Raw genomic sequence first — 27,979 nt, 5'->3', positions numbered from 1 at the left:
CGGTACCTAGAGCCATCCAATTTTGAATAATGTAATCTTCCGTAGGTTATGGGTATGTGAAGCCCTAATTTGAATCTGAAATTTGTTATATTATCGATTTCATATTTTCTAACACTTCAATGAATTTTTGATTAAAAAACTGAACGATTTCAAAGCCAGCCATGGCAACACTGTACGGGAAAAAAAAAAAAAAAAATTATTTCCAGCGCTCGTGACCGTGCATCGGAAATTATAAAGATATGCTTTTTGAATTATTTTGCGATATTGCTGTTGAACTGAATTTTATGGTTTGAGTACGTAGAACATGATATTTAATAACTACTGACATTAGCGAACGAAAACATTTTGCCGATTACCAAACTGCCTCCTGCCGTGAAATTTAGACCCCTATATGGTTTTTGTTTAGAAGATTATGACAAAGCACTCGGAAGGCTATCTGCCTAAGGAAAGGAAGGCCTTCGGGGAGGACTTTCTAATGAAAACTGGCTCCTATATACGCTACACGTGGGCAAAACCACAAAACTGCCCATTCGGCTAGCCCTCTCGTGGGATTGGAACATCGGAGCGAAGTACCAGCGTTCAGCGTATTTACCACTCGACCGCTGCGGGGTTTTTTTACCTACATGTTTCCAAATGCTTTAGCTAAGTCTTTATAACCTGTTGGAATAACCTGTTTTTATTGTTGCTGCTTATGCCAACTTATCTGACGTTCTCAGCCCAAGCCTACAAAATTCCTCGTGGCAAGGGGCGCGAGATTACGCCTGCCTTTGGCAACAGCCTTGAGCACCATTTAGGTGATAGTGCGATTTAACTCAGTTCCGCTCCAGAGTACGCCGGGTTTGACGGGTCCGAGGATCTTCCAATCCTCTCGACTTCCACCAAACATACGAGAGGACTTTCGGCTCGTGGCATATTTAGAGTTCCGCCATGCCGCACCGACACTATACATTTACAAACATCCATGCCTTCTACGGGATTCGAACCCGGGCCTTTTGCCACGGCAGTCAGCGACGCTAACCTCTATACCGGTTGAGCGGCATACATATTTCTGAAATGTTAAACTGTTCGAATGAGACAAGTATTGGTTTCACAAGAAGTACGGAAAGATGTAGTCTTTATTTGAAGACCAATACGATAGAATATTTAAAAATGCGTTCCCTTTGTCATTTCGTAAAATCTGAAGACCCTTCCTCAAACTGTAAGAAAATAATAGAATTATTTTTATTATTATAAAAATAGTGGATTTATTATTCTCTATTTTCTCCTGCTGCAAAAGACATTAAACTTTAAGGAAACGTTTTAGTTGGCCGAAAAGAAAAGAAACTTTTAGCTTGAAAGCTCTTTAGGAAAAACGATTTCCCTTTATGCAGATAAGATAACACCTACAATGATAATAATATAAGAAGTAAGGGTATAAATAGAACTGCATCCCTACTTATGTTAGCTACGATCAACTAATGCGGTTATCGTCTGAGAAGACTGCCGTATGAAATCTTTCTGTTTCGAGTCTGACAACCAAAAAATTCGCCAGGCCTGACATTATTTGTAAAGGTTCTTTTACTTTTTATTCCTTTTTTTATTTAAGTTTTTGCTTTTTTATTTTAGTATAATATTATTACATCCAGAATGTTTAAAAAATCGCAGATTTCTTTCATTATGTTTATTTAAGTTCTACGGCAGACTTGGGGATATAAGTTTTCTCAACATGCCTTCTAAATAAAACTATCCTTTTTTGGGGTTTTTGTGTAAAATGAGAAAGTAACTAATTCTAAGCATTGACAGTTTAAACGAATGCTCTTATGTTTTGCAATTTATGTGCTTTAATTTTTGAAGTATTTACGTTATGTGTGTTTGCTTTGTTCATTTGAGATTTGCACATAGAATTGAAAGTATGATGAGTTTGGACGAAAAATAAAAATACCTGTCAATAATTACTTCCTTGTACGAAGAAAAAAGGAAGAATTTCGGGTATCATATATCAACGAAAACATCCACTTTGACCGCTATCGAATGCAATTTAACAATGTTTTTGCGTGACATTTGTACGTAAGGACAGAATAAAGGACTCTTTTCCCCCAAACGAATTATAAAACCGATTTAAAATGGATTCAGAAGAGATTCTTTCTTAGCGTCTGTACGTATATACGGAAGTATGTATGTATGTATATATCTCGGATAGCTCCAAAACGAGTAGCCTCAGAAAGTTGAAATTTTATATATAGGACTGCTATAACATGTAGATGGGCAATTGACAGTACCAAAACTATATAAATATATGTATATATAATATATGTATACATAAATATATGTATATTAAATATATATGTGTATATATATATATGTAAATATATACATAATATATATAAATATATGTATAAATATATATCTACGTATAGAATTGAGACTAAAGTTTTTGACTAAGTTTTTTTCAGTTAATATTCAAAAAGAGTTTCGTGTACAGTTTAAATTGTCTGTTTCGACGAAACGCAATATGGAATTAGCTGGATTCGAAAATCGTTATAAAATGTTCCCTGAAGAGTCGGTAATGAGATTCGAATTGGGTTAATCTACCATGTACCGCTTTTTTGTTTTTGTATTTTTGCTTAAGTCTTATTTCACACTTTTATTATATTATTTTAAGTTTACCTTACCTTGATCAACATATTACATACAATTAGATTTGAATTTTATTTCTAAATATTCTAGTGATAATATTGTTTATTTAATGTTTACACTTTTCATTGCACTTTATTTTACTTATGATAAATTTTTTCACCGGAACCACAGTATCTAAACTACTTTTTAGCGAAAGCACTAAGAATATTCTTTTAACTTGTTTTCTAAATTTTGCAGCTCAATACGCAAACGTTCTTGACCACAAAGGTATTTTTTAGTTTGTTCTCCTTTCTTTAATATATCTACGTATATATGTATATATATATTATGCTGAGCTCAGTTTCCTTATTCTTGTATGTTGGTAAATTGTGCATTTTCTGCTTTTTAAAAATGAATTATGCTGTTCTTATCTTCCGGTTCAGGTTTTTATCTCTTTAGTTAACTTGCATGTTACAGTTGTAGAATTATCAACAATTTAAAAGTTCTTTAAGTGCGGCTAAGCCTAATTATTTTTACGATAGCGGTAATATTTGTTTACATTTTAAACTTAGCAGAATAGTGGATTTGTTGCCAATCTAGAGAAATTAAGTTTCGCAACAACAAAGTAACATCTTCTTTTATTATTGCGAATTAAATAATGCTTAATCCATTCTGGAATTATCATATAAGTTATCAAATTATTCCTTACATTAACTCAGCATAGCGTCCACAACAAATTAAGTGAGTTTATACACCTTCGGTATCTTTTTGCGGAGTGAGACCAAAAATAAACTTTCGGTTTTGTGCACCAAAAAGTCTGCCTTCTTGCGCGCTGGCCCAATTTCTTGTTTTGGCGTATAAATTGTAATTTTAATTGTTTTAACTGTGTTTGGTGTTTTACGTTTTTCTACATCTTTCAATTTTTAATATAGATATTTTGAGTTTTTATACATTTTTCCCTGTCGCGAAGTGAGAACTGAATTAATTGAATGAGAAATATATCTGTAATGAAATTCGAGGAAATAAGTTTAAATGAAAGTCAGGGAAAAGTGCGTCTAATTTGATATTCCGTACAAGGAAGTAATGTGGTGTACAGAACAGATTTTTTTTCATGTTCTTTTAAACAAATTATCGCATTTCTTAGCGCACAGTTTATAGGTTTACAATGCCGTAATGCTAAAATACTGGCAATACTGTGCCTGTTTGGGATGACAGAAAGTGTTGGCTGTTATTTTACTGCACAATATATGTTTAAACAGGTTTTCTCGAAGACTTCTAGGCACGTTTCATGGTCAAATAGATTTCACGTGATCTTTCAGAGTTAACCTATCAATCAGTTCAGAATATCATAATTAATTACCGAGTACTCCATTTTTTGATGTATTTTAATGTGTTCTTACACTGTTTTAGATTTAATTTTGCTGCGCTACTTTATTACACGTAATCATTAACAAGAAAATCTGCTGAGAGCTTTCAGATTTTATATCAGGCTTAAAGGGGCGTTTTTAACGTTTCGTGTGTTACCCTTGCTTATTAAATATCATGTTTTTCGCAATTATAAATTATAAAATTCAATTCAACAGCAATATCGCAAAATAATTTTAAAAGAGCATATCTTTAGAATTTCCAATACAATGTCTTGCACACTAGAGATAATTCCTTATCCCGTATAGTGCTGCCATTGCTCGCTTCGAAATCATCGAGTTTGTTAACCAAAAATTCGGTAAAGTTTTGCAAAACATGAAATAGGTAATAAAACAAATTCCAAATCTAGGCTTCCTGATGCCCATATTCGAATGGAGGAAGACGTTATTCAGAACTTGATGTTTCTAGGTTCCGTCGTTTTTCAGAATGCCAGGAATATACATACAAGCATGCAGATTCTTCATTATTTAATTTTTTTAAATATAATGTAGTGCTCTAATATTTGGTGGCAACAATTCGAAAAGTGAGTCGACATTTATTTATAGTGAAACGAAGCAAAGTGCCAAAACAAAATTAATAGCTTTTCTGTGCAAATTGCCGCTTTGTGTTAAAAAAAGATGGATTAGTATTAATTTTAAAAGTACAAAAATTACTTTAAGTGAATATTATATACACTTTTCTGCGAGTGTACCCAATTAAGTTCCATTACATAAATGTTTCATTTAGAATAATTAATTTCAGTTTCATTTTACTTATTATATGAGCAGAATTGGTTTTTTGAAAAAATCTTTCAGGTAATATTAACGAATCATTTGTTACTGTATACCTGAAATGTTCATTTTTAGGATTTAAAATTAATTTCTTTTAAATTTCTGGATTTGGAGATCATAGAAATAAAAAATAATTTAATTGGAATTAATTAACGACATTCCAGATAACGATAATGAGCGATAAAAATGAATTCGATTAGAACGTGTATGAGGTAGATACTTTCCAAATAGGACGTGCAAAATTATTGCATGAAAGCTTTTTCTCAAGTTTCTCATTTTCAAAATATTCATATTTTCACTCTAAGTAAGTAATTGTGGAAGAGAAAAACCAAAAATTAATTAAATTCTTAATTTTAACTGAATTCCGAAGTCAATGATATTTGTAAAATTCAGCTTTCTGAACCGACTAAATAATTCAAAGGGAGACTTTTTTTTGATTTTAAATCTTCGTCTTATTAGTGTTCCTGAGGACATCTAGGTTTTCCTCTTTACTTCCATGTATAAGTCATATAAATTGCCTTATCAAAAATAATATTGTCGAAGCAATATAGAATAAATGAAGATTAAAAGCATAGAAATTAAAAGTATATACAATATATCTGTGAAGAACTTATCTATATTTCATATTAAATGAAGGGTAAATTTACACTCTCTAGGTCTATTTCAATAATTTTTGTAAATATTAATATTATTATGTTTTTATGGGATAAATGATTCTTAGACAGAGTTAGTTTCTTTATGCTTATATTAGACTCTATGCGGCCAGCCTTCGTCTGGCTTTGAAATGTACCGGAAAAATGCCTGAAGGGAACACCAAACATTAAATTTAAAAACTGCACTGAATATTACTCTGCAGAGTATTATATATATAAAAAAATGACAATGAAATATGCCAATCTCTTAAAAACAGTGACATAAGAAATACGATGAAAAATTGTTGCCAAACCCATACTTCTAAAAGAATGAATCTATTCAAAATGATGCGATTTCATCATCTGATATTCGTTAGCCATTGATTTTCCTCAGACATTATGATAGATATGGATAATCGTGCGCATAAGATACCAGAAATAGGCTCAGTCCGACCAACCTAACGGCACAAGTTGGTCTTATGGTCATAACAGATCACACCATATTAATATAAGGTATTTTCTCCTTCCTTTCTGCATGCCTTCGTGGTGTAAAGCTTAGCACACTCGGCACATATTCGAGAGGTCCAGGGTTCGAGTCTCGACGAGGGCATTGCTCATTTTTCGTGTTTTCTGCTGCAAAATAACCTAATGACTCTGCAATAGTTTTTAAATTTTAGAGACTGCAATTCTAATTGGGATATATCATTAACGATAACCAGAAATGGCATTACTTTAAAAACTTTTTGTGTTCTCAGAACCTGAAAACTTCTATAAAAATTAGTTTAGAAAGTTGAAACTGTTGACCTTTCACGACTGACTTTATAAAACTTTCATATCACTTGTCAATAAGACTCAAGCAAATTCCTTTATTATTTCCTCAGCAAAATCCTCATTTTTATAACAATTTAAGCCAAGTACTCAGAAATACCTCAGGAATTCTTTTCTATTGCTTAATCAGTAGAAGGAAAATGAATAAAACTAATATATTTTTTACCATTAGTGAGTATATGTAAAATATTTGTAGCAAACACTTTCAATATAAATTAATATAAGAGATCGTTTAATGTGACCATATTTATCATTTGTACATGTAAATTGTACATAAATATTTGTTTGTGTTTGTATATAAACAAAAAAACACATATAACATTTTCGTACGAAATTTAGAATGTTAAACATATGCAATAATAAACACTATTTAATATTAAACAATATTTGTGAAACCCGATTTACAGAAGCTCCCATCTAAATTTTTCAACTCACTTTATCTCATATTTCTCCCGCCTTCTTAGCGAGCCTTCGTGGTGGGGTGGTCTGCAAGCTAGGCGAATAATTGAGAGGTCCGCGGTTCGATTCCCGGCAAAGGCGCTGCTAATTTTTTATTTTGCCTGCTTCCAAACATAACTTAGCCAATTTATTTCCACTAAAAGAAATTATATTTCTCTAATATATATTTCATGAAGTATAGAGTCATAACGTTTGTCGAAGAACAAAAATATGCCATGCCTTTGCCAGGATTCGAAATTCGGATCTCTCATCTGCAGGCCAGATGTGCTTCCAATTACATCACGAAGGCACGCTGCAAACAGAGAGAAATTACCTTACATTTCTCGCAATTTAAAAAGCGACTATGGACTTGGCGACAACTTCCAGTCGCCAAATCCTGGTAGTGACGTATTATTGTCCACTACACTATAAATCGGCCGGCACTGCAGAGTCGATCCAGGAAATGCGAAGAATGAGTATATAGAACCTTTAGGTTATTTCGAAGCAGGGACACATGAAAAAAAAAAGCAATGCCCTCGCCGGGACTCGAACCGCGAACCTCTCGAATACGCGCCGAGTCTGCTGACCACTACACCACGAAGGCATGCTAAGAAGGCGGAAGAAATACATTATAATGAACGCTGCAACAAATTCGAGAACGCCTAACAGTTTCCTTTCCAGTCTTCTCACATTTAAATTTCTTACGCATATAAAATACTTCAAATCATTTACGTCTATTTCACAATTTACTCATCTAATTTACTTTCCGGACAAGTGATAACTAGGGTAACACACTACCCGTCAAAAATGCAAAAGTAAAGTCCCATTTATTTGTTCTTACAGGTCTACTGAAACATCAATGTTTAAAGAAACATTTCATCGTGAAAATACCTTATGCTGGCAGAAAATTGCAACAGAAGCAGGGCCGCTCTAAACGGGGGTGCAACGAGTAAAAATACGCGAGCGGACAAAATCAGGAGCAGCCGGACTCTCGCCATACCACGCCTAAATATTTTAAATTCATTGTAGGTACATGTCATACATCATTTTGTCATATGTAAGTACTTTGTAGAAACATTAGGTTATTTCGAAGTAGGAGACATGGAAAATGAGCAGTGCCCTCGCCTGGACTCGAAACTCGGACCTCTCGAATACGCGCCGAGCGTACTGACCACTACACCACGAAGGCATGCTAAGAAGGCGGAGAAATACCTTATATACTCCCCTTTTTAAAGGGCGACTGGAGATTAGGAGCCCCAATCGCCAAATCCTGGTTGTAGAGAATGATCATCCACCACCTTCTAGTTTGGGCGGTGCCACTGTAGAGTCATTAGGTTGTTTCGAAGCAGGAGACATCGAAAATGTGCTATGCCCTCGCCGGGACTCGAACCTCGGATTGCTCGAATACGCACCGAGCGTGCTGACTACTACATTACGAAGGCACTCCAAAAAGGCGGGAGAAATGCCTTATAAAGAACGCCGCAATAAATTCCAGAACGCCTAATAGTTCTCTTTCCGGTATTTTCTCGTTTAGATATGCTGCGCATATAAAATACTTGAAATCATTAACATTTATTTGAGAATTTAATTTATCTTTTGGACAAGCTATAATTAGGGTAAGACACCACCGTTGAAAAATGCAAAAGCCATACTTATTTGTTCTTACAGGTCTACTGAAACAGTGTTACAGAAATATTTCTCAGTGAAAATGCTCGCAGAAAATTGCAACAGAAGCGATACCACGGCTAAATATTTTAAATTGCTTGTAAGCACTTAGTTGAGTATGAAATAAACATTTTATTTATCAATGAGCATTTTTTTTTTTTTTTTTTTTTTTTTTTTTTTAATTTGGGGCGGCAATCTTAGGAATGTACGCGGAAAGCTAATGGCCTAGGAACGGATGAGGATCATCTAATCTTATGGTAAATCACAGGTACTCTCAACTATCAGCAGTTTTCACGACATTCGTCCTCATGAGAATATCTTGGAATGTTATATCCATAGTAAACTCTGGTAAGCCGCCGTGATCGGTATGGTAGTTAGCGTTGCTGGTGCCTCATCGTTGGACATGATCTCCAAGTCCGGAGAAAGCTTGGATCCTTGTAAATGTATAATGTCTTTGAGGGCAGGGTAGCATTTAAAATGCACAGCTAGCGAAAGTCTTCGCGAGTAATTTGGCGGTTGAGAAACAGGGTTCTTGAACTTGTCCTTTCCGGGGATTTTCCTTCAAAACTGGAATGGGATTGAGAAACGTTGTACTGTCATCCACAAGATTCCTAAAGCCAATACCAACCACAGGCACAATCCTGCGTTCCTCATCACAATAAAATTCATGGATTTAATAGTGATGTTAGTGCCAGATAAGTGCGTAAGATACTTTCTCTGCCTTTACCGCGTACCTTCGTGGTGTGATTGGTTTGGTTTTTGGTTTTATGTGATTATGGTAAAGCCTCGAGGGCTATCTGCTTAAGAGGAGGGATGCCTTTGAGGGACACTTTTTAAGGGAAACTGGCTCGCATACAGGTGACAGGTGACGGAGGACGGGGACGCCTGATGTTTAACAGAGGTAAACAGGCATGTGTCCCACTCCCTCCCCTACCTAGAGGCAACAACTCCCGGGAGCCGCAAGAGGCCCTGGAGTTTATTAATATGAGTTTGTTCACGTGGCCAAACAGGGGCGTCTTAAGTGTACAATGGATATTTGGTAGACATACGATTTGGCATCTTAATGGTAAGACATACATGCAGTTTAAGCACAAACATTTGAAAAACATGACAAATAAATATACATAGAGTAAACACAGTTCAACACAAAATATACAAAACATAACAGTACACTATACAAAGTACACACAATACGACATATATAAGCACACATTAAACAGCATAAAACATACATTAAACAGCATAAAACATATATAAGCACACACATTAGATTAAACGCATAAAACTACTTATATAATAAAACGAAAAATACATGAGAGCACGGGAGAATCAAAACGCACTATGTTTAACATAAACGCACCTAGGCACATTACGTCTAACATGCGGAACAAAACGCAATGCGTTATACACGTTACACATGGGGAAAACCGCGAAAACTCTCATGCAACCGGCAATTAGCGGGATTCGAACCTCGGACCGAACTACGAGTGATCAGCGACTTTACTGCTCGGCTGCTGGTGGGCCTTCGTGGTGTGATTGGAAGCACGTGCGACGAGCAATCGGGAGACACGGTAATAGTTGAAAGTTCACAATTTCACATTACTCGCTTTAACAAATCTAATGAATGTGATAATGATATGATTAATGAGTGGGTCCCGAGATAAAATGTTGTGGAAGATAATATTTATATCGTTAAACAAATAAACAGCTCTCAGCTAATAACTGATACGAAAATATCAGCAGGCAACAATAAATAACTAAATAAATCTAAAAAGGAGATCTTCCATACAATGAAATGTAGAAACGATACTTCCATTTGTCACGTTACGTAAGCTCATACGACTGCATTTTTACGAAACAAAATAACAAACTTAAATACATGACAAAGGAAAAAATCTCATGTGCACATCACATGAACTCCATGTGCGGAATATTAAATTACAGGCATTTCTCCTGCATTTCATTTAAACCTACTCCGTCGAATTTCATTACAGATGCATTTCTCATTCAATTAATTCAGTTCTCACTTCCAGGCAAGGCCAAAAATGTATAAAAACTCAAAACCTTTTCATTAAAAATTGAAAGTTATAGAAAAACATTACAAAAAACAGTTAAAACAATTAAAAAAACAATTTTCACAATTAAAATTGCAGTTTCTACGCAAAAACAAGACATTCAGCCAGCAGGTAAAAAGGCAGTAAAAAGGCAACACAAAGCCAAAAGTTTCCTTTTGGTTCTACTCGGCCAAAAGATAATGAACATGCAGAAAGACTTAATTCACTATTCTGCTAAGCTTCAAATGTAAACAAATATGGCTGCTATGGTAAAAAAAATTAGGCGTAGCCGCACTTGAACAACTTTTAAATTGTTGATAATTCTACAAATATTGCATGCATATTAACAAAAGGCATAGAAACCTTAACCAGAAGATAAGAACAACATAATTTAATCATTTTTAAGCAAACAATGCACAACTTACAAATATATAAGAATAAAGTAACTGAGCTCATTGAACTGAGGAACAGAGTGGATGTACATAGTTATATACTTTTGGTGCGGCTCATTGCAACTGAAAATGGACGTGCACAGCTACATGTTATAGCAGTCCTATATACGTTTTTGAAGTATGCGAGATACATACGTACGTACAGACGCTACGAGAAAATCTCTTTTGAATCCATTTTAAATCAGTTTTATAATGAAATTTGTTGAAAAAGAGTCCTTTATTCTGTCCTTACGTACAGATGTCAAGTGAAAACATCGTTAAATTGCATTCAATGGCGGTCAAAATGGATGCTTTCTTTGAAATGTGATACCGGGAATTTTTAGTGATTACCATACTTCCTTTACTTGGTTCAAGAAAATAATAAAAGTGATACTTCCTGTCGTCATGTTACGTAATCTCACATGATTGTGTTTTTAAGAAAGAAAGAAATAAACGTCAATATACAAAAAAGGGGGGAAAACGGAAATTAATGTTTTTAATATTTTTTAGGTACTTAAAACAACACGTAATCAACTACACATTTCGAGATGCTAAAGATTTGTTTAAGTCTTATTATCTTGCTCTTGATGATTGGTTCTTCCACATCTCTGCACTTCAGCAAATTCAACAAATTTGGTAAGTAAAAAAGTAATCTATTTACAATAAAGCATTGTTAAAAGCGGTGATTACACTATCAATACATTGCGCTTACGGTAAAATCCGTTAAATTTTAACCAAATAAAATGTCCACAATGTTAACTTCCTACTGAAAAAAATGTATTGAGTATAATTCAGATTAAGAAAGTATATACACTGTTCGACATTGAGAGAGCAACACCAAGAAGGAGTGGTCAGAAAGTGATGAAATTTCGAAAAACGACAGAGACAGCAAGCAGCAATAAGTGATCTTTATTTCAAAATGATAGTCAGAATACAGAGCGAGAACAGCGTCGGCTCAGTAGGATTAGGATTAGGATTAGGAACGGGGGACGTGGGCACCATCCCTTTACCGTTATGGTTAATTGGTTTAGAGCCACGTCCTCCAATATCCAGAGCAAGGCCAGAATAAGGCCACAAGTGAGACTCGCACCAGACGCCCAGACCCAGCACCCTATTCATCCGGGTAGCAGTCCAGCCGACCAAAGTGCTCCCGAGGAATACTCTAAGCCAAAATGCCGGGTCCAGTGTTAATTTGTTTCCAGGAATAAAAAGTACAGTGCCAAACAAAGGCAGAATCTTTACATAGGTTAACATACAATTACATAGTTGATCACAATAAGATTATAGAATTATGACTTTAAAGATACCTGGTTATCCGCCAAACAGTAGGTCTATTACAATAACATACATATGCAAAATTTGGTTAATAGTAGTAACAATTTGTGCGGCTACTCGTATTTGACAAATTACCTTTTAAATATAAACCTTACAATTGCACTTATATATGCGGCTCAGTAGGATGTAGGACCACCGCGGACAGCGATTGCACGAAGAAACACGTCTAGTCATAGAGTCAATAAGAGTGCGGATGGTGTCCTGAGGGATGGCTGTCCATTCCCTTTCAACCACGTCATAGTGCCCTGAATACGAACTAGAGGTGACCTGGAATCGTATGCAATAGTGCCCCAAACCATTATGCCACGTTGTCGCGCGGTGGGGCGTTCCACAGTTACTGCCGGATCTGTCTCCACGACGACGCCACACACGTATGCGGCGACTGTCACTGGATAAACAGAAGCGTGACTCATCTGATAACACGACGTTTCGCCATTCTGTCATCCACATCGCTCCAGTCCGGCACCATTCTAAACGCTGGCGTCTGTGCTGTGGGGTCAATGGCAGTCTTCTTAACGGACGCCGTGAGTGCAGGCCACGTTCAACCAATTGACGGGAAATGGTTCTGGTCGACACGGGAACATCCAGGGTATCTTGCACATGCTGCAGAATCGCGGTACAAGTGACTTGCGGGACCGCCACAGCTTGTCGGCGGATGCGTCTATCCACGCGTACTGACGTCACTATGGCTGCACCTGCACCCCTCCTTATTATTTGAAATTAATTTTACAGAACTCCTTTTTTGGTGTTTTACAATGAAGCCTCCATTCTGGCTTGAACTCAGAAAACTAAGCACTAAACTAATCTTAGTTAAAAAGATATAGCCGAAGCTATCAAGATTCTAACAGAGTTGGCCCCTTAACGCTAAATAACGGCGAAGCTATCAAGAGCCCCTAAAGTACATCCGAGCGTAATAATAGCTTACAAGAGAATAGCCTAAAAAGGTGGCCGCGCACTAGTCAGAATCACTGGTTCTCTCTAACGAAGCCAGTAGAACTTCATAGTTAAATACTTCTCATCATTTTCATTCCAACGCGATTCTAAAAGTACGTTCTGGCCGGAAGTTGTGTGCTTGAAATTCAGAAAAGATAGGACAGTAACTTTTAACTCAAAATTTAACTATTAGATATATTAAGATAATCTTTACACCGTAAACCAGACAATGGTCTGATCCTCAACTTTTTTTCACTCGTCACTACAATTCATGAATCACATTCCTTCAAACCAATTTGGAACAATAGCTAATCATACAATCACATTAGAGAGACATATGAAACGATTCGATAATAGATTATTCCAGAATTTTCTTTGGGTATCTTTTGTATTAAATTACAAGTGTAAAATGTCACAAAACCTCCTAAACAGGGTTTTCTCAGTAAAGGAAGGTTCATCTATGTAATAGTTCTCTGGAAATGGTAGTAGTAGGTGTTACTTTTGTATAAAATAGATAAACATTCTCACTAGAAATTAGCATGGAAAATTTCTTTTTGATCTTAGACCTTAATGGTGCCCCTGTGGGCATTCAAAACTGTGAGGTTATAAGGTAGTTCTCCCGCCTGCTTAGCGTTCCTTCGTCGTGTGGTGGTCTGCACGCTGGGCGCGTATTCCAGAGGTCCGTGGTTCAATTCCGGCGAAGGCGTTGCTCATTTTTTACTTCTTCCTGTTTCATAATACCTAATGTCCCTACACTGGCGCTCGAACTAAAAGGGTGGTGGAAGATGACTGTCCACACTCAGGATTTGGTGACTGCGTCCCCTAAAAACCCCAGTTGCCTTTTAAACGGGGGATTATATAAGGTATTTCTCTCGCCTTCTTAGTGTGCCTTCGTGGTGTGGTGGTCAGCACGCTGGGTGCGTATTCCAGAGGTCCGTGGTTCGATTCCCGGTGAAGCCGTTGCTCATTTTTCACTTCTTCCTGTTTCAAAATAGCTAATGTCTCTACAATGTCAGGTGAAATATTTCTATGGAACTGCATAGGTATAAGGCTTGTTCTTTTGCGAGAAATAGTCCCCAGTATGTTTTTCTAAAGTAAATCAATATTTTTAAAATGGAAAGAAAATTTCTAATAGGTCTAGAGGCTCTTGAATATATGAATTCTCTCGATGATGAAAAAATTGGGGAGCTTGAAATACTTATTGCCCCTCTGTACCTGATTTAGTTAGGGATGAAAAATAGATGATTCTGTCACAAACTGTATCATATCAGTAACTCGTAGCGAATCTGGAATAGAAGATATCTCAGGAACTATAGCAGTTTCATCAAAAAACTATGCAGAACGTAATTTTGATATAAAAGACCCTAAGTGGAAAAAAAATGTGAACCCCAACTTATGCTTTGGCCCAGCTATGATCCTTTCCAAGAGCATCAAAATATTCAAAATGTGGTGTCAGGAAAAACTCCACATGAACATTTTCACACGATGGCTGAAGACATGATATTACATATAGTTGTAGAGATCAACCGATACGTAAAACAAGCAAATAATCATTCTTTTAGTGTCATTGAAAGTGAATTCAAGCAATTCCTATGTGTTCTGTTTTACAGTGGATGTCGTAGGAAACGCAGAACATTTTAACATTCCGAAAATTTAATACCATAAGATATTTAGGCGAGGCAGTACCTAGGTACAACATCAGGCAACGCCGTTAGCTGCCAAATAAAAGAGCTCCTCCGTCTTGACTGCGAACACGTTCTGGAAACATTAGGATTTTTCGGAAGCAGGCAAGATGAAAAACTAGCAACGCCTTTGCCGGGTATTGAACCACGGACTTCTGGAATACCAGCCCAGTGTACAGACCACCACACCACGAAGGCACGCTAGGAAGGCGGGAGAAATACCTAATATACTCCCGCTTTTAAAGGGCGACTGTGGTTTTTAAGGAACCCAATCGCCTAATCCTGGGTGGGGAGAATCCTCATCCACTACCATTTTAGTTCGGGCGCCACTGTAGAGACATTAGGATTTTTTGGAAGAAGGAAAGATGAAAAATATGCACCGGGAATGCCTTCACCGGGAATCGAACCGCGGAGCTCTGGAATACAGGCCCAGCGTGCAGACCACCACACCACGAAGGCACGCTAGGAAGGCGGGAGAAATACCTTATAACGTACTGATAAAATATCAGGATGAAAGCCGGAGACGATGGCAGTCAAAAACACGCCAGAGAAAACCAACAAATATTTACAAATTATGGAATATTTGACATTACATTAAATGTTTCATCATGTCTATGTCTTAGAAGCTTTCAACTTGAGTCAGAATCTGACGAAAGTTAGGAAGCATTTATTGAACTTAATCTTTAAAAAAAAAAAAAAAAAAAAAAAAAAAAAAAATACTTCCTCCTGTTTTATTTTTTCCTTTCAACTGTGAGAAAAAGCTAAAATTTTTAATTAGATTAATTTACTTATTTCAATTCTACGTTTATATTTAACCATCCCTGTTTTCCATAGAATGCTACATGCTCAGAAGTGCAGCTAAAAGAATCCAAGTTTTCATCACGATTTCTTCAGTTACGGTTTCGACCACGCAGGATGGGATTGTTAAGAGGCAACTCGAAGTGAACTGGGTTGGAGGCCAGCCATCTCCAGGTGACAGTGTTGGTGTTTACACAGAGGATCCCGAATTAAATCCATTAATAGAGCCCATCATATCCATTAATCCTTCTAGTCATCCTGATGGCTATTTTAAAACTCACGTAGAACTTCCAGTTATCTTTTTTAACATGAGTTGCTTACGTCAAGAACACTGCTTAGGATACTGGGCTGCTTACAGTAACAAAAACGGTAAGTTTTTGGTCATCAAATTAAATTATATTAAGTCCAAAATGCATAACGAAAAGAAATTTAGATAGTATGTAAGAATGAATGTTAATTGTTTTTTACTTCCTTGTACGAAGTAAAAAAGAAGTATTGTAATCGCGAAAAGTTTCAGGCAACATATTTCAACGAAAATATCCATTTTGATCGCTATCGAATGCAAGTTAACGATTTTTTTGTGTGACATCTGCAAGTAAGGCAAGAATAAAGGACTCTTTTTTTCCCCGACAAAATTATAAAACTGATTTAAAATGAATTCTAAAGAGAATATTTCGTGGCGTCTGTATCTCCCATAATTCAAAAAACGAATAGCCTCAGAACGTTAACATTATGTGTGTAGGACTGCTATAACATGTAGATGTGCACTTCGAATTTTGGTTACAATCGGCCACACCAAAAGTCTATAACAATATGTATATATATATTCACTCTGTTACTTGGCTCAGTGATCTCTGTTTCTTTATTCTTATATGTTTGTAAATTGTGCATTTTTTTCTTTAAAAATGATTAAATTATGTTGTTCTTATCTTTCGGTTAAGTTTTTTATGCCTTTAGTAAATCTGCATGCAATATGTTTAGAATTATCAACAATTTAAAAGTTGTTTAAGGACTAATTATTTTTGCCGCTAAGCCTAATTATTTTCGATAAGGAGGAAATGTTTGTTTATATTTGAAACAGCAGAACAGTAGATTTGTTGCCAATCTAAAGAAAGTAAGCTTCGAAGTAACAAAGATAATGCTTTCTTTAATTAATTGCGAATAAAATCATGCTTAATCCATTCTGGAATTTATTAGAGGAAATAAGTGTTATGATTCACTTCATCATTTTCAATACAGATATTTTGAGTTTTTATGTATTTTGCCTTGTCGCGAAGTGAAAACTTAATTAATTGAATGAGAAATACTAAATCGTTTGTGAATAATTGTTTCTTTCCTTCTTTCTTTTTTTCTTTCTTTCTGTCTTTCTTTTTTTTTTTTTTTTTTGTTGTTGTTGTTGTTGTTGTTGTTGTTTGGTTAATTTCTTTTATACATCGTTTTAGATTTATTATTAGTATTTAAATAGAACATGTGGCAACAATTAGGTAATTCTTAAGATGGTATAAATTTTGTTCGTCCTGAGTTAAAAAATGAATGAAATGCAATGCTGTTAAGTGAATCTAGGGCCAGAGTGTCGGTAAGGCAAACAAATATAGTAAATTTTAAAGAGTGCATATTGTCTATTGTGGTCGACGAAGTTGATTTAATTCAATCCAATAAGTTTAAATGAAATGCAAGAAAAAATGTGTATAATTTAATATTCCGTACAAGGAAATCATGTGGTGTACACATCAGATTTTTAATAATAACTGTGTGATGCTAAGCATAGCCCTACCACCTTGTAAGTTTGCATGGAAACATGGCCAAGGTCACGTCAAGTAAGAATACATACCAGGTAATATAAAAACAACATTTGCTCCTTTTTAATACCGCAAACTCAGAAATAAAAAAAGTCCTGGAACGTTTCTGACAGGGGATGTAATTCGAACACTTCCATCTCTTCCTGATCAAAACTATTAATCTGCCCTCTGCATTCAAAACAATCCGTGTGGCTGAAAATCTGCTTTATAACTGACAAAAATCGTGAAGAAAATAAATGCTAGTTAAAACTCACAATGCATGTGTTCATTCTACTGATCTTCGTTCCAGGAAAAATTCTTTCTTCATCTTGTCTTCGAATTCGTCCTTTCTGGATGGAAAAGCATTCCAGATATTTATCCAAACTGACGCTGGCAGAAGCCATGATTCCTGGCAGTCACGATTCAGGCAGTTTCTACTTTCATAAAGCGACGCAAGCCATCCAAAGATACAAATACACTCAGGATGAATCCATATTTAGTCAACTGATATACGGACTCAGATATTTTGATTTGAGAATTGGTTATTACACCCACAGCGAGGAGAAGTATTACATCAATCACAATTTCTTGAGGACAGAGCATTCGGTGAAATCCGTCCTTCATGAGGTAAGAAACATGAAATTTATTCTTCGTGCATAAATCATTTACTAATCAAGATTAAGTAAACGAAATCATCAAATGATTAGAATCCTAAAATAAGCAACAAGCCATTTTTTTCTATGCGTGTATTTCAAAATGTTACAAAAATATTGCTAAAATAATACAAGGTCATTTTATAATTTACCCAAATAAGTTTACTAAAGACTTCCTTTACATAATGTGCCTCCGCCCCCTGGGGGGGGTCGATGTAGAGTACCTCTGTGAAGCAATTGGCTAGGATCTGTATATAGGCAGTCTTGGCCATGGGGGTATACCTAGTGGCTGTGGAGGCTCGGGAAAGATCAACATGGGTCCGGCATGTCTAAATCGCTTTGTTTGGCGACAGTTTTATTATCAACGTGATAATATGTTAAATACTCATGAAAGCTCTCAACATTCAATCTTCTTACAGACCTGTTCGGTTAATTTTCCATAAGCGGGCTGAGCGCGAAACTTGGCGAGAGTTTTTATTTGGCGCGATTTCGATTTGGTTGTGGTTTCCGGCTGTATCTTCGGCTGTGTATTTTCTTGTGGCAAACAGAGAGCTTTATCTCGGAGATTTTAATGAGTGTGAATTTAGTGTAACCAGAAGTTTTTTTTTAATTTAATTTTTAAATATTTTGTTTATGTTTAAAAGTTTTGTTTACTACTTGCAGAAGGTTAGGTTGTTTCGTAGTTCGTAGTTCGAGTTCCGGCGAGGGCATTGCTCATTTTTTACGTCTCCTGCTTTCAAATAACCTAATGTCTCCACAACATGAACAAAAAAAGAAGAAAAAAAAAAACCTTAAAAATAAAAAATCTGAGAGGTTTCAGGTTTTGGCAATAGCCCAAAAGGCTCTTTTTAAAGTTTAACATGGTTTCTGAGTACAGATTATCGATAGACATGGCCCAGGTGCAATGGCGAAACATTTTATAGGATATCAGATGAATATACAAGCAGACTAATATGGGAAAATTGTATATGTTTTGTATACATAAAAAAGAGAAAAAAATATGCAATGTAGTTCATTAAATATATTTAATGTTTCGAATTTGATATATCATGAATTAAATGCATTTTTATTTAAATAAACCCTACTAAAAGGTAAACAAATAATATTCTTAAAATCTGCGTGTATTGCTTTTAAGTAGTTTAATTTGTTGATTAATAACAGAGAGATTCAATGTGAAAGAATATTATCTTACTTTTTTTAGAATGTCTAGAGTATTTTTTTACTTATTACGTTATATGGTATTTCTCCCATATTCTTAGCGTGCCTTCGTGGTGAAGTGGTCAGCATGCTCGACGCGTATTCGAGAGGTTCATTCGAGAGTCCCGGCGAGAGCCTTGCTCATTTTTCACGTCTTCTGATTCCAAAATAACCTAATATCTCTACAGTGGCCCCCGATTTAAAAAAGGTGCTGAATGATGATTCTCTATCGCCAGGATTTGGTGAATGGGTGCCCTACCCCAGTCACCTTTTAAAGGGGGAGAATATAAGGTATTTCTCCGGCCTTCTTAGCATGTCTTCATGGTGTAGTGGTCAGCCCGTATGACGCGTATTCAAGAGGTTCGTGGTTCGAGTCCCAGCAAGAGCATTGTTTATTTTTAACGTCTTCAGCTTCCAAAATATCGTAATGTCTCTACAACGTGTTCCACCCTTAGGCACTACACGGATAGCGAGGGATGTCCCGTAGAGACTTTTCTACGGCAAACTAGCTCGTATCCACGTTACACATAGAGAAAACATCGAAAATGCCTACGCAACCAGCCCGTTCGCCGGGACATGAATCCGGACCGAAGTACTAGTATTCAGCGGCTTTTACCGTTCTGCCGATGGTGGGAATGTCTACAGTATTGGTACTGGTCTTTGATTTCCGGCGGAAAACTTAAAGTTTACATATGACCTGAACAGCGATAAATGAAAAGTAAACCAAATCAAAACAGTGTTTCGAGACTATGAAAATATTTCCTGTCATTTTAGAGTTTAAACTCCTAGTACGATAATTTCGGTAAGGATATCTTCATGCTAACAAATTTCAAGAACTATTCTACTTCAGAACAAATTTCAAGGACTGTTATAAAATTAGGAAATTTCGGGATAAATGTGAAAATAAAATACAGTAGAACTCCAGTTATCTGAATCATTGCGACCGGACCCCATTCGGATAATTGGATTTTTTCCGAAGAAAGGATCTACGTACACTTTAATTAATTACTATATACTGTATGTTGAAAATCAGAGAAAACCTATTTTTAAAGAAAAAGTGGTTTTAATTAATTAAAACGAAAAGGCAACGCTTTTACGTACATCTTGTATAGCGTACTGTACAGTACGTACAAGTGCCGAAAGTCATTGCTTGCTCAACCTCTCGATCAAAGTAATCTGTCTGACTGTCTTCATCCGTTTTTGGGCAGCCAAGTCGCGCATCCGCTTGGCAATGAGAATTTGGATGTGGTCACACTCGGGCTGACGTTCCAACCACTTCAGCGCATTTTCAAGGCCGGCAAATGCTTCACTAACTGATGGTTCCCTGTGTGCTTCAGCTTCGACATTAAGATAGTCTTCTTCCTCGACACTTTCTTCTCTCACGCTTTCAATAAATTCTTCATCATTTAGAATTTGAAACTCAGGATCTGATGAATCATACACCATTCTCCTGTATCCTCAGCACTAACTTCTGAACATCCAGGAATTTTCAAAAGAATGTTTCTTTAATTCCTCCAGTGTCACGTCATCCTCATCTTGTCCTGTCTCTTCCCTTTCCTTGAGCTTCTTTTTCCTTTTTCTCCTCTTCTTCATCAGCTTCTTCTTCAGCTGATTCTAAAACGTTCTGAAATCCTGAAAGCGGTTCGGATTTCGGATAATTGGAGCTGTACTGTAGGTTGCAAGTACTATAAATTTACCATTTCTATGCTCTTCTTATTTAAATAATTTTTTTTATCAGATTAACACTTTATTTTCTGCATTTTCAGGTGCTCCAATTCATAAACGCTACTAAAGAAGTTGTGATACTCGATTTCCACAAATTTCCCATCGGTTTCAGCCAAGAATCTATTCATTATGGGCTGATGGACATCATAGTTCGTACCTTAGGAGCTTACCTTATTCCTAGTACACCATCTTATCATAGTATGACATTCAGGTGAGTTACACACGTGAAAGTATGGATATTGCTAATAATGTGTTTCCGTAGTTTTCTTGGGTTAGCATTTTGTGAACTAAGAAAACGCGGGAAATTTTAACGGTGTAGCTTCTGAAAGTTTTATCCTATTCAGCGATATTTTCAGCAACACAGCACCAACAGCAATCTACCTAGTGATGCTTCACCAGAAGTTAGAGTATTATAAAATTTTCGTACAGTGCTGCAATTGCTCGCTTCGAAATCGTTGAGTTTGTTAATGACAAATGAAAATATGATACAAAAATGAAGAACAAAATATGAAGTAGATAATAAAAAAAATTCCAGATTCTAAATATGGGCTTCCAGACGCCCATATTCGCAGGAGGATTATGTTATTTAAAATTGGATGGCTCTAAGTACTGTTGTTTTATCACAATTCGAGAAACATTTATGCAGATTCTTCCTTATTTAATTTCTTTAAATATAATACAGGGTGATAATATTCGGTGGCAACAATCTGAAAAGTGAACAGGTATTTATAGTGAATCAACACAAAGTGCCAAAACGAAATTAATAGCTCCTATTGCCCTGAGGAGGACTAAAAAAAAATTCTTATTTGACCTTTATTTCTTAGTATTTCAAAAGTTACGACGAAACGTGACATTTTTACGGTTCTATGAGAATATAGTTAGGGTACCGTGGAATTGTACAACATTACCATATTATTTCGGATTTAAGCCGAATCTTTCATTCAAATTTTTAAAACATAAAAATAAAACACAATTTTTGTTCAAAAGTTTTTCATTTCACTATTTTCTCCAATTTTTCAGTTTTAAAATATTACTGAGGCTCAAAATGATAAAATAAGTAATATTTACTCTTAAAGTTCGGGGAGAGATTTAAGTACTAGTTTAGGACTGTAAAAAGAACCATGGGTTTAAATACTAATGTATTTTATAAATTTTATAAATACTTATTTACTTTTTTATACATTCATAAATATGTAAATATAGTTCTATTTATGTTTTTTAAATTGTATACTTTCTCAGTTCAAGTTTCCATAATTTATTAATTACCGCAATGTAAATTTGTTAATTTTAATTTTAATCACAACTAATATTTTGTACTAAAATTTGGTTATTGCTTTAAATTTCTATTTTTATGAGTGTTTCTGAAATTCGACGGAGTTTGTAATCACTTTCGAAAGCATACCTTACTTAAAGATGTACATTTTTAGCCCAAAAGTCCATTAATTTCAAATCGCCATTTTGAGTTGATTCACCTTTCAAACTGTTGCCACCGAATATTATCGCCATGAGTTATATTTAAAGAAACTACATAATGAAGAATTTGCATGAATATTTCTCGCATTGTGAAGAAAAAAAGGTACCTACACCCATCCAATTTTGAATAACTCGTCCTCCAATCGAACATGGGTACTTGGTAGCCCGAAATTTGAATTTAGATTTTGTTTCATTATCTATTAGCGGAAGTATCCAATGCCAGTTTAGTTAGATTGAGAGTAATGAATCTAATAGCAGAGAGAACGATACCGCTATGAACCTTCTCTAATAACGATGCAAAAAATACGATTCTTAATCATACATTTTTCCCTCTGAGGCGATATGGAACCCACATAAAAAATTTCGGTACAAGAATAAACTAATTTTCTCTCATTATATCAGCCACAATGGCACGCAGTTTTGAATGATTTTCGTCTTTCTAATCAAATGGTTGTAAAAGCTCAAGTTCCATCTAATATTTCACCTATATTCAATTTCAATCGAATGAATGTGGCAAAACATTTATCATAATTGATCGAAAACAATAACGCGAACAAACAATCAAACACACAAACAAACGCGGGAGACTGCTGCCACTCAGGAAAATGAGTGTTTTCAGAGTTTTTAATGAATATCTTGGCTGATTAAAAACGTAAAGATGGAAACAGTAGAAATGGCTTCCCACAAGTTTTAGAAATCGGGAATAATGTATTTAATGTTTGGTAATGCTGTTTTTATATCATTGTAAAATTTAGGAAATTTTATTAACAAACTCTACAATTTGAAAGCAAGCAATGGCAACGCTTCTCGAAATAAAACAGATTTTTATATCCAGCGTGCAAGACTGTTGCCACTCGGAAAAATGAGGGCGAAAAATTGTTGTTTCTCCAAGTTTTTAATTAATATCTCTTAAGCTGTAGCAGTTATTAGCGAACTGAATGAGGTATTAGCGAACAAATACGCAGACTTTCTTCTTTATAGATTTTAATTTTTGTAAAACTTTAAAAAATTTCGATTAACAAACTAAACGATTTCAAAGCGAGCAGTGGCAACACTATACTGAAACATTTTTATCTCCAGTGCGCGAGACTGCTTACCGGAAATTCTAAAGACATACTGTTTTTAAATATTTTGTGATATTGCTGTTGAATTGAATTTTATGTGTTTTAAGTGCGAAGAACATGATACTTAAAGGTAACACAGAAAACTTTAAAAAAACGCCTTTTGGACGTAATATAAAATCTGAAAGACTTTTATAGACATTTATAAAAACTAAATAAAATCATTTTCGATTTCAGGCAATTGTGGAAGGAAAACAAAAGAGTTCTGGTAAGCTATGACAGCGAATTCAGAGATCGTCGCTATCCCAACAGCTTTTGGCCAGCCATTCCGAGAGCTTGGGGCAATAAACAACACCCACAAGACCTGAAGCGATATTTTGAAGAAACATACAAGAAACCGAGACCTGAAGGTCTCTGGGCCTCCATGGCAGAACTGACGCCAAACGCCAGAACAATTCCTCGCCACCCATTCACCGGTCTTCGAATATTCGCCGACTTGATCAACAGAAACGTCACTCGATGGTTTAGAGATCTGTTCTGGCGAAAAGCCAATATCATTGCCACAGATTATTTCTTAGGAAATAATATAATAGATGTTGCCATACAGATAAATAAAATAAAAGGATACTGTCCAAAAGAAACTTTTGGATAACAGCGTAAACATAATACGCCAGCCTAGAATAAGTTTTTGATCCACTAAATGTTCTTGAATATGATTGTTTTATTCTAGCTTCCAAAGAAGGTTCGTTTCCTACAAGATTCTCAAAGTATCATTTCAGAAAAGGGAATACTCTTTTAAATACTCTTTGTTAAAATTTATCACCAACCTATTAACATGCCATGATGCCCATTTGGTGATCTGTCTCGGTAGCGGAAATAAATTTGGTAACTTTAATTAAGTTGGCAACAGTGGTTAATTTTTTACATTGTTGTTTAAACCATTCTCAAGCTTTTACATGAGTTGTTGAGTAGTAGTTGTAAAATGAGTGCGCTGAAGACTATTATTTGTGAGAAGTAGTAAAATCTTTGTGAGTTTCAAGATTTCAACATTTTCAAAACGCGGTTTGTCATATTATTATGTACACTGCGCAAAAAAAGAAAAAAAAAGGACAATTCTGTATCTCCCGTTCTTCTGGGCCGATTGACCAAATCCAACTTGCATTTTTCATGCCTCGAAAGCGCGACTTAGGATGTATATTAGATTTGTATATCGCATTGCTCTAATATAGGTATTGAGACACGAAATCGGACTTTTTCTGAAATCACATGCTATGTTTTTCCATATTTCAATTCTACGACTTCAATTATGCCAAAGTGCCAAATTTTGTAAAAATCGCACGAGTAGTTTTTAAAAAATTAGTTCTCACAATTTTAGCTCCTCCATGTTAATTCAATTTGGTATACATTTATTAATCTCTCTTTTATTATTAAACTTATTTGATTTTTCCTTTCGCATTTCGAAATTTAGGTTCATTTCAAATAAAATTCGCACATTTTTATGATTTATTTTTTAAATTTGTATTTTTAAATAATTTAACGAAAAAAATTTGGAATTATAATTTATAAAAGTTTTACCATCATCTTAAAGTAGATGTATTTCTAAGCATTCCTGCAAAAAAAATTAGGGTTTTTTATTCAAAATTTCCTAAGATAAGATATACGTGAATTTACATTTTGGCACGTTTTGAAATTTGGCGTATTTATTATAAGCGATAATAACGAAAATGTGGTTAACGAACTTTTCTAAAATTATTTGAAAGTATGAACGATGACCTTTCTTTCCGCTCATGGACAAGGAAAATAAGAAATGGGAAATAGGTTGCTATAAATTAAGAAGTTCATTAAGGGAATAATTCTTGGCTCAAACTGAAAAAAAATGCGCCAAGATAAATTTTTGAATTTCTCCGCAAATTTCGCACCAAACTTTACAAATTTAATATTTAGTCCTAATTTGAGTCGTAGAATCGAAATATGTAAAAAAAAAATGGTATGTCGTTTCAGAAAAAGTTCGATTTTGTGTCAAAATACCTATTCTAGAACAGTGCTGCATATAAATCTAATATATATCCTAAGTCGCGCTTTCAAGACATGAAAAACACAATTTGAATTTCGTCAATCGGCTCAATAGAACGGGAGATACAAAACTGTCCCGCTCTTTTTAAAATTTTTTAATTATTATTTTTTTTTTTTTTTTTTTTTCTGCGCAGTGTATATCATTTCCAACTCCTGTGTTCTCTAACGATTTGAGAAGATATTTGGTAACTATTTATTGTCATCCGGTGAGGGCTACTTGAATATCCTTCCGCATTTGAGGCTCACGGCAGATTTTATTTATATTCCACTTATATCCAATTCCGAGTCTCTTTGTCAGTCTAGACATCCAAAGATAAAAGTAAAGTTAGAGAAAAATATTTGGCAATTAATGGGTTAAATTTCTTCAGTATTCTCCCCCCCCACCCAGCTTTACGTGCCAAGCTCTGAAAATTTTAAAACTACACACATAATTTTCCCCTTCGTTATTTCGTTCTGAGAATTCGTTCTTTCTTAAATTTTAAAAAGGGTTTGCTTATGTAGTGATAGTTTTCTTCTCATTAACGACGGCAAACCCTTACAAATTACCTGCGAAATTTACGTCAAATCTTTCTTCTTTACTAACTATTGGACTAACCTTATGCCCATATAATTCAAGAACCGATCTATCGCTGCGAAGAAAACACGAACTGAGATTCAGTCGACAATTTCGTTCAGTTGTTCATTTACGTTCTCTAAATATTTATGTACGATTTGAGGCTCAAAGAGTCGTAGGGACAACAAAAGGAATGGACGAGATTCAAGTTACACAGAAGTGAAAAATAACACTTCGTTTATTTAAATATGTTTCATATTAATGCTTACTTTAAGTTCTAACATCATAGAAAATATACTTCTAATATCATAGCTTTTTTTTTACATCTCTTTCACATATATTTTATTCATGTACTTCATTTGATACAATTAGATAGAAACTTGTAAATATGACATCTGATGTGTAATCAGATTGTTTATTGGATTTTTAAAAGTGTATTTCTCTCATTATTTAACAAAAATTGATTAAATCATGCATTTTCTGTATGTAATATATAATAAAATATTTCATATAAAATTCCTTAATTTAATGATTATAGAATGAAATGACATGAATATGATATTTTAAATATAAAGACTTCCTTAAATTAAAATTTTAAAACCGAAGCAAGTAACATGAATCTACTAAGTCAAGTTAAATATTGTTACTCATATGCTGAGAAAATAATTGTAACAGAACGCAGAATTATCTATGAAAAAATAGCAAAAAATGTTTGCTGAGTACCTTGGCGATTTTTTTCCTGACGGAAATGTAAAAGTTTCGTATTAGGCGCAAGTCGGCGAATCTTCGAATATTTTTAAAAATGATTCGCAAACCATGGATATTCATCGTCAGTCAACAGACATTATCAACATATTAAAAGCAGACATATTTCAGCAATTTAATACAAATTTAAAAAGCACTTGCGTACTAACGCAACCACCTTCTCCCTCTCTGGCGATTTTTTACGCGTGAAAAGGTAAAAGGTATTCATCGGGTTCAGGTTACTCATTTTTTAGACTTTTTTTTTTCAAACCCGAAGTATCGATAATTATTGTAAGTCAGCAAAACATTATCAATATACGAAAAGCCAACAGACTTAAGCAATTTAAAAACGCATGAACGCAATTTTACGCATGAAAAGGTAAAAGTTATTCATCGGGTTCAAGTTATTTGTTTTCACAACTTTTTTTCAAAAAAATTTCAAAAGTATCCATAATTATTCGGCAAATATTATCAATATACGAAAAATCAACAGAAATAAGCAGTTTTAAAAAATTTAACTATTAAATAAGAATTACGTGATATATTAAAGAAATAAAACATTTACATTCTTCTCCAGATTTTTCTGTAATGTGCTTTTGCTCTATTCTTCTGGAGTACACAGGGATCTGTTTTCGCTTAAAAAAAGTCTGAGAAAAGCAAAAACTTAACATCGTTCAAGCTGTACTTGCTGTCTACCATACGTTCCTTTCAGAAATTTTGAGAAAAAACAATTCTACATTCCTGCGGGAATTTTACAGTTTCATCCATTGTTGATAAATTCCACAAACCCAGATTTTGAAATTAAAGGCAAAAATACCACAGTTTGTCGCAATGGAACTTGGAATATAACAAAAAGAACAGAAACGAGAAAGCCGACTGTACTTGACTAAAGGATTGTTATGATAGGCGTTAATTGAAGAACGATCATGCGGATCGTTGCCAGAATTTGTACACATTTTCATGTACCTGGTGTTTATTAAATTTGAAACTATTATTTGTAAGCCTTGTTATTTTTCTTTAAAAAAATTATGTTAAGTATTGAAATTACAACGGGAGTCTTAGTAACGTTCAAGACTTTCTTTGACCTACCCGTTTAGTATTTCTGACGTCACGGAAAAATCGACTAGTTTCTCCTG

General features: G+C 34.9%; 1 protein-coding gene across 2 annotated transcripts; it reads left to right on the top strand.

Moving 5' to 3' along the window:
- The first annotated feature begins 1,433 nt into the window (after positions 1–1,433).
- Positions 1,434–25,918, top strand: LOC118195897 (PI-PLC X domain-containing protein 1-like). 2 transcript variants are annotated; one of them, XM_035367235.2, is made up of 6 exons: positions 1,434–1,551; positions 11,349–11,474; positions 15,623–15,955; positions 17,675–17,991; positions 20,981–21,150; positions 23,711–25,918. In XM_035367235.2, the coding sequence occupies exons 2-6, from the start codon at positions 11,387–11,389 to the stop codon at positions 24,123–24,125; spliced, it is 1,323 nt and encodes a 440-aa protein (XP_035223126.1). In that variant the 5' UTR covers positions 1,434–1,551; positions 11,349–11,386; the 3' UTR covers positions 24,126–25,918. The 2 variants fall into 2 exon arrangements, with proteins under 2 accessions (XP_035223126.1, XP_035223127.1); XM_035367236.2 differs by having other exon boundaries at positions 1,459–1,545.
- Positions 25,919–27,979: the final 2,061 nt, after the last annotated feature.

Source organism: Stegodyphus dumicola, chromosome 10 (genome assembly GCF_044657685.1).
Source record: "Stegodyphus dumicola isolate Sdum_Otavi_A_Nest chromosome 10, ASM4465768v1".
Classification (NCBI taxonomy): domain Eukaryota; kingdom Metazoa; phylum Arthropoda; class Arachnida; order Araneae; family Eresidae; genus Stegodyphus; species Stegodyphus dumicola.
The sequence above is the reverse complement of the archived record's forward strand: the minus strand, read 5'-3'. Positions and strand labels throughout refer to the sequence as shown.

What these genes read in the sequence shown, in the direction of transcription:
- LOC118195897 (XM_035367235.2), top strand. Translation starts at nt 11,387, where the DNA reads ATGCTAAAGATTTGTTTAAGTCTTATTATCTTGCTCTTGATGATTGGT. An exon ending in CAGCAAATTCAACAAATTTG is followed by an intron (nt 11,475 to 15,622) that starts GTAAGTAAAAAA and finishes TGTTTTCCATAG; the next exon opens with AATGCTACATGCTCAGAAGT. An exon ending in TGAAATCCGTCCTTCATGAG is followed by an intron (nt 17,992 to 20,980) that starts GTAAGAAACATG and finishes CTGCATTTTCAG; the next exon opens with GTGCTCCAATTCATAAACGC.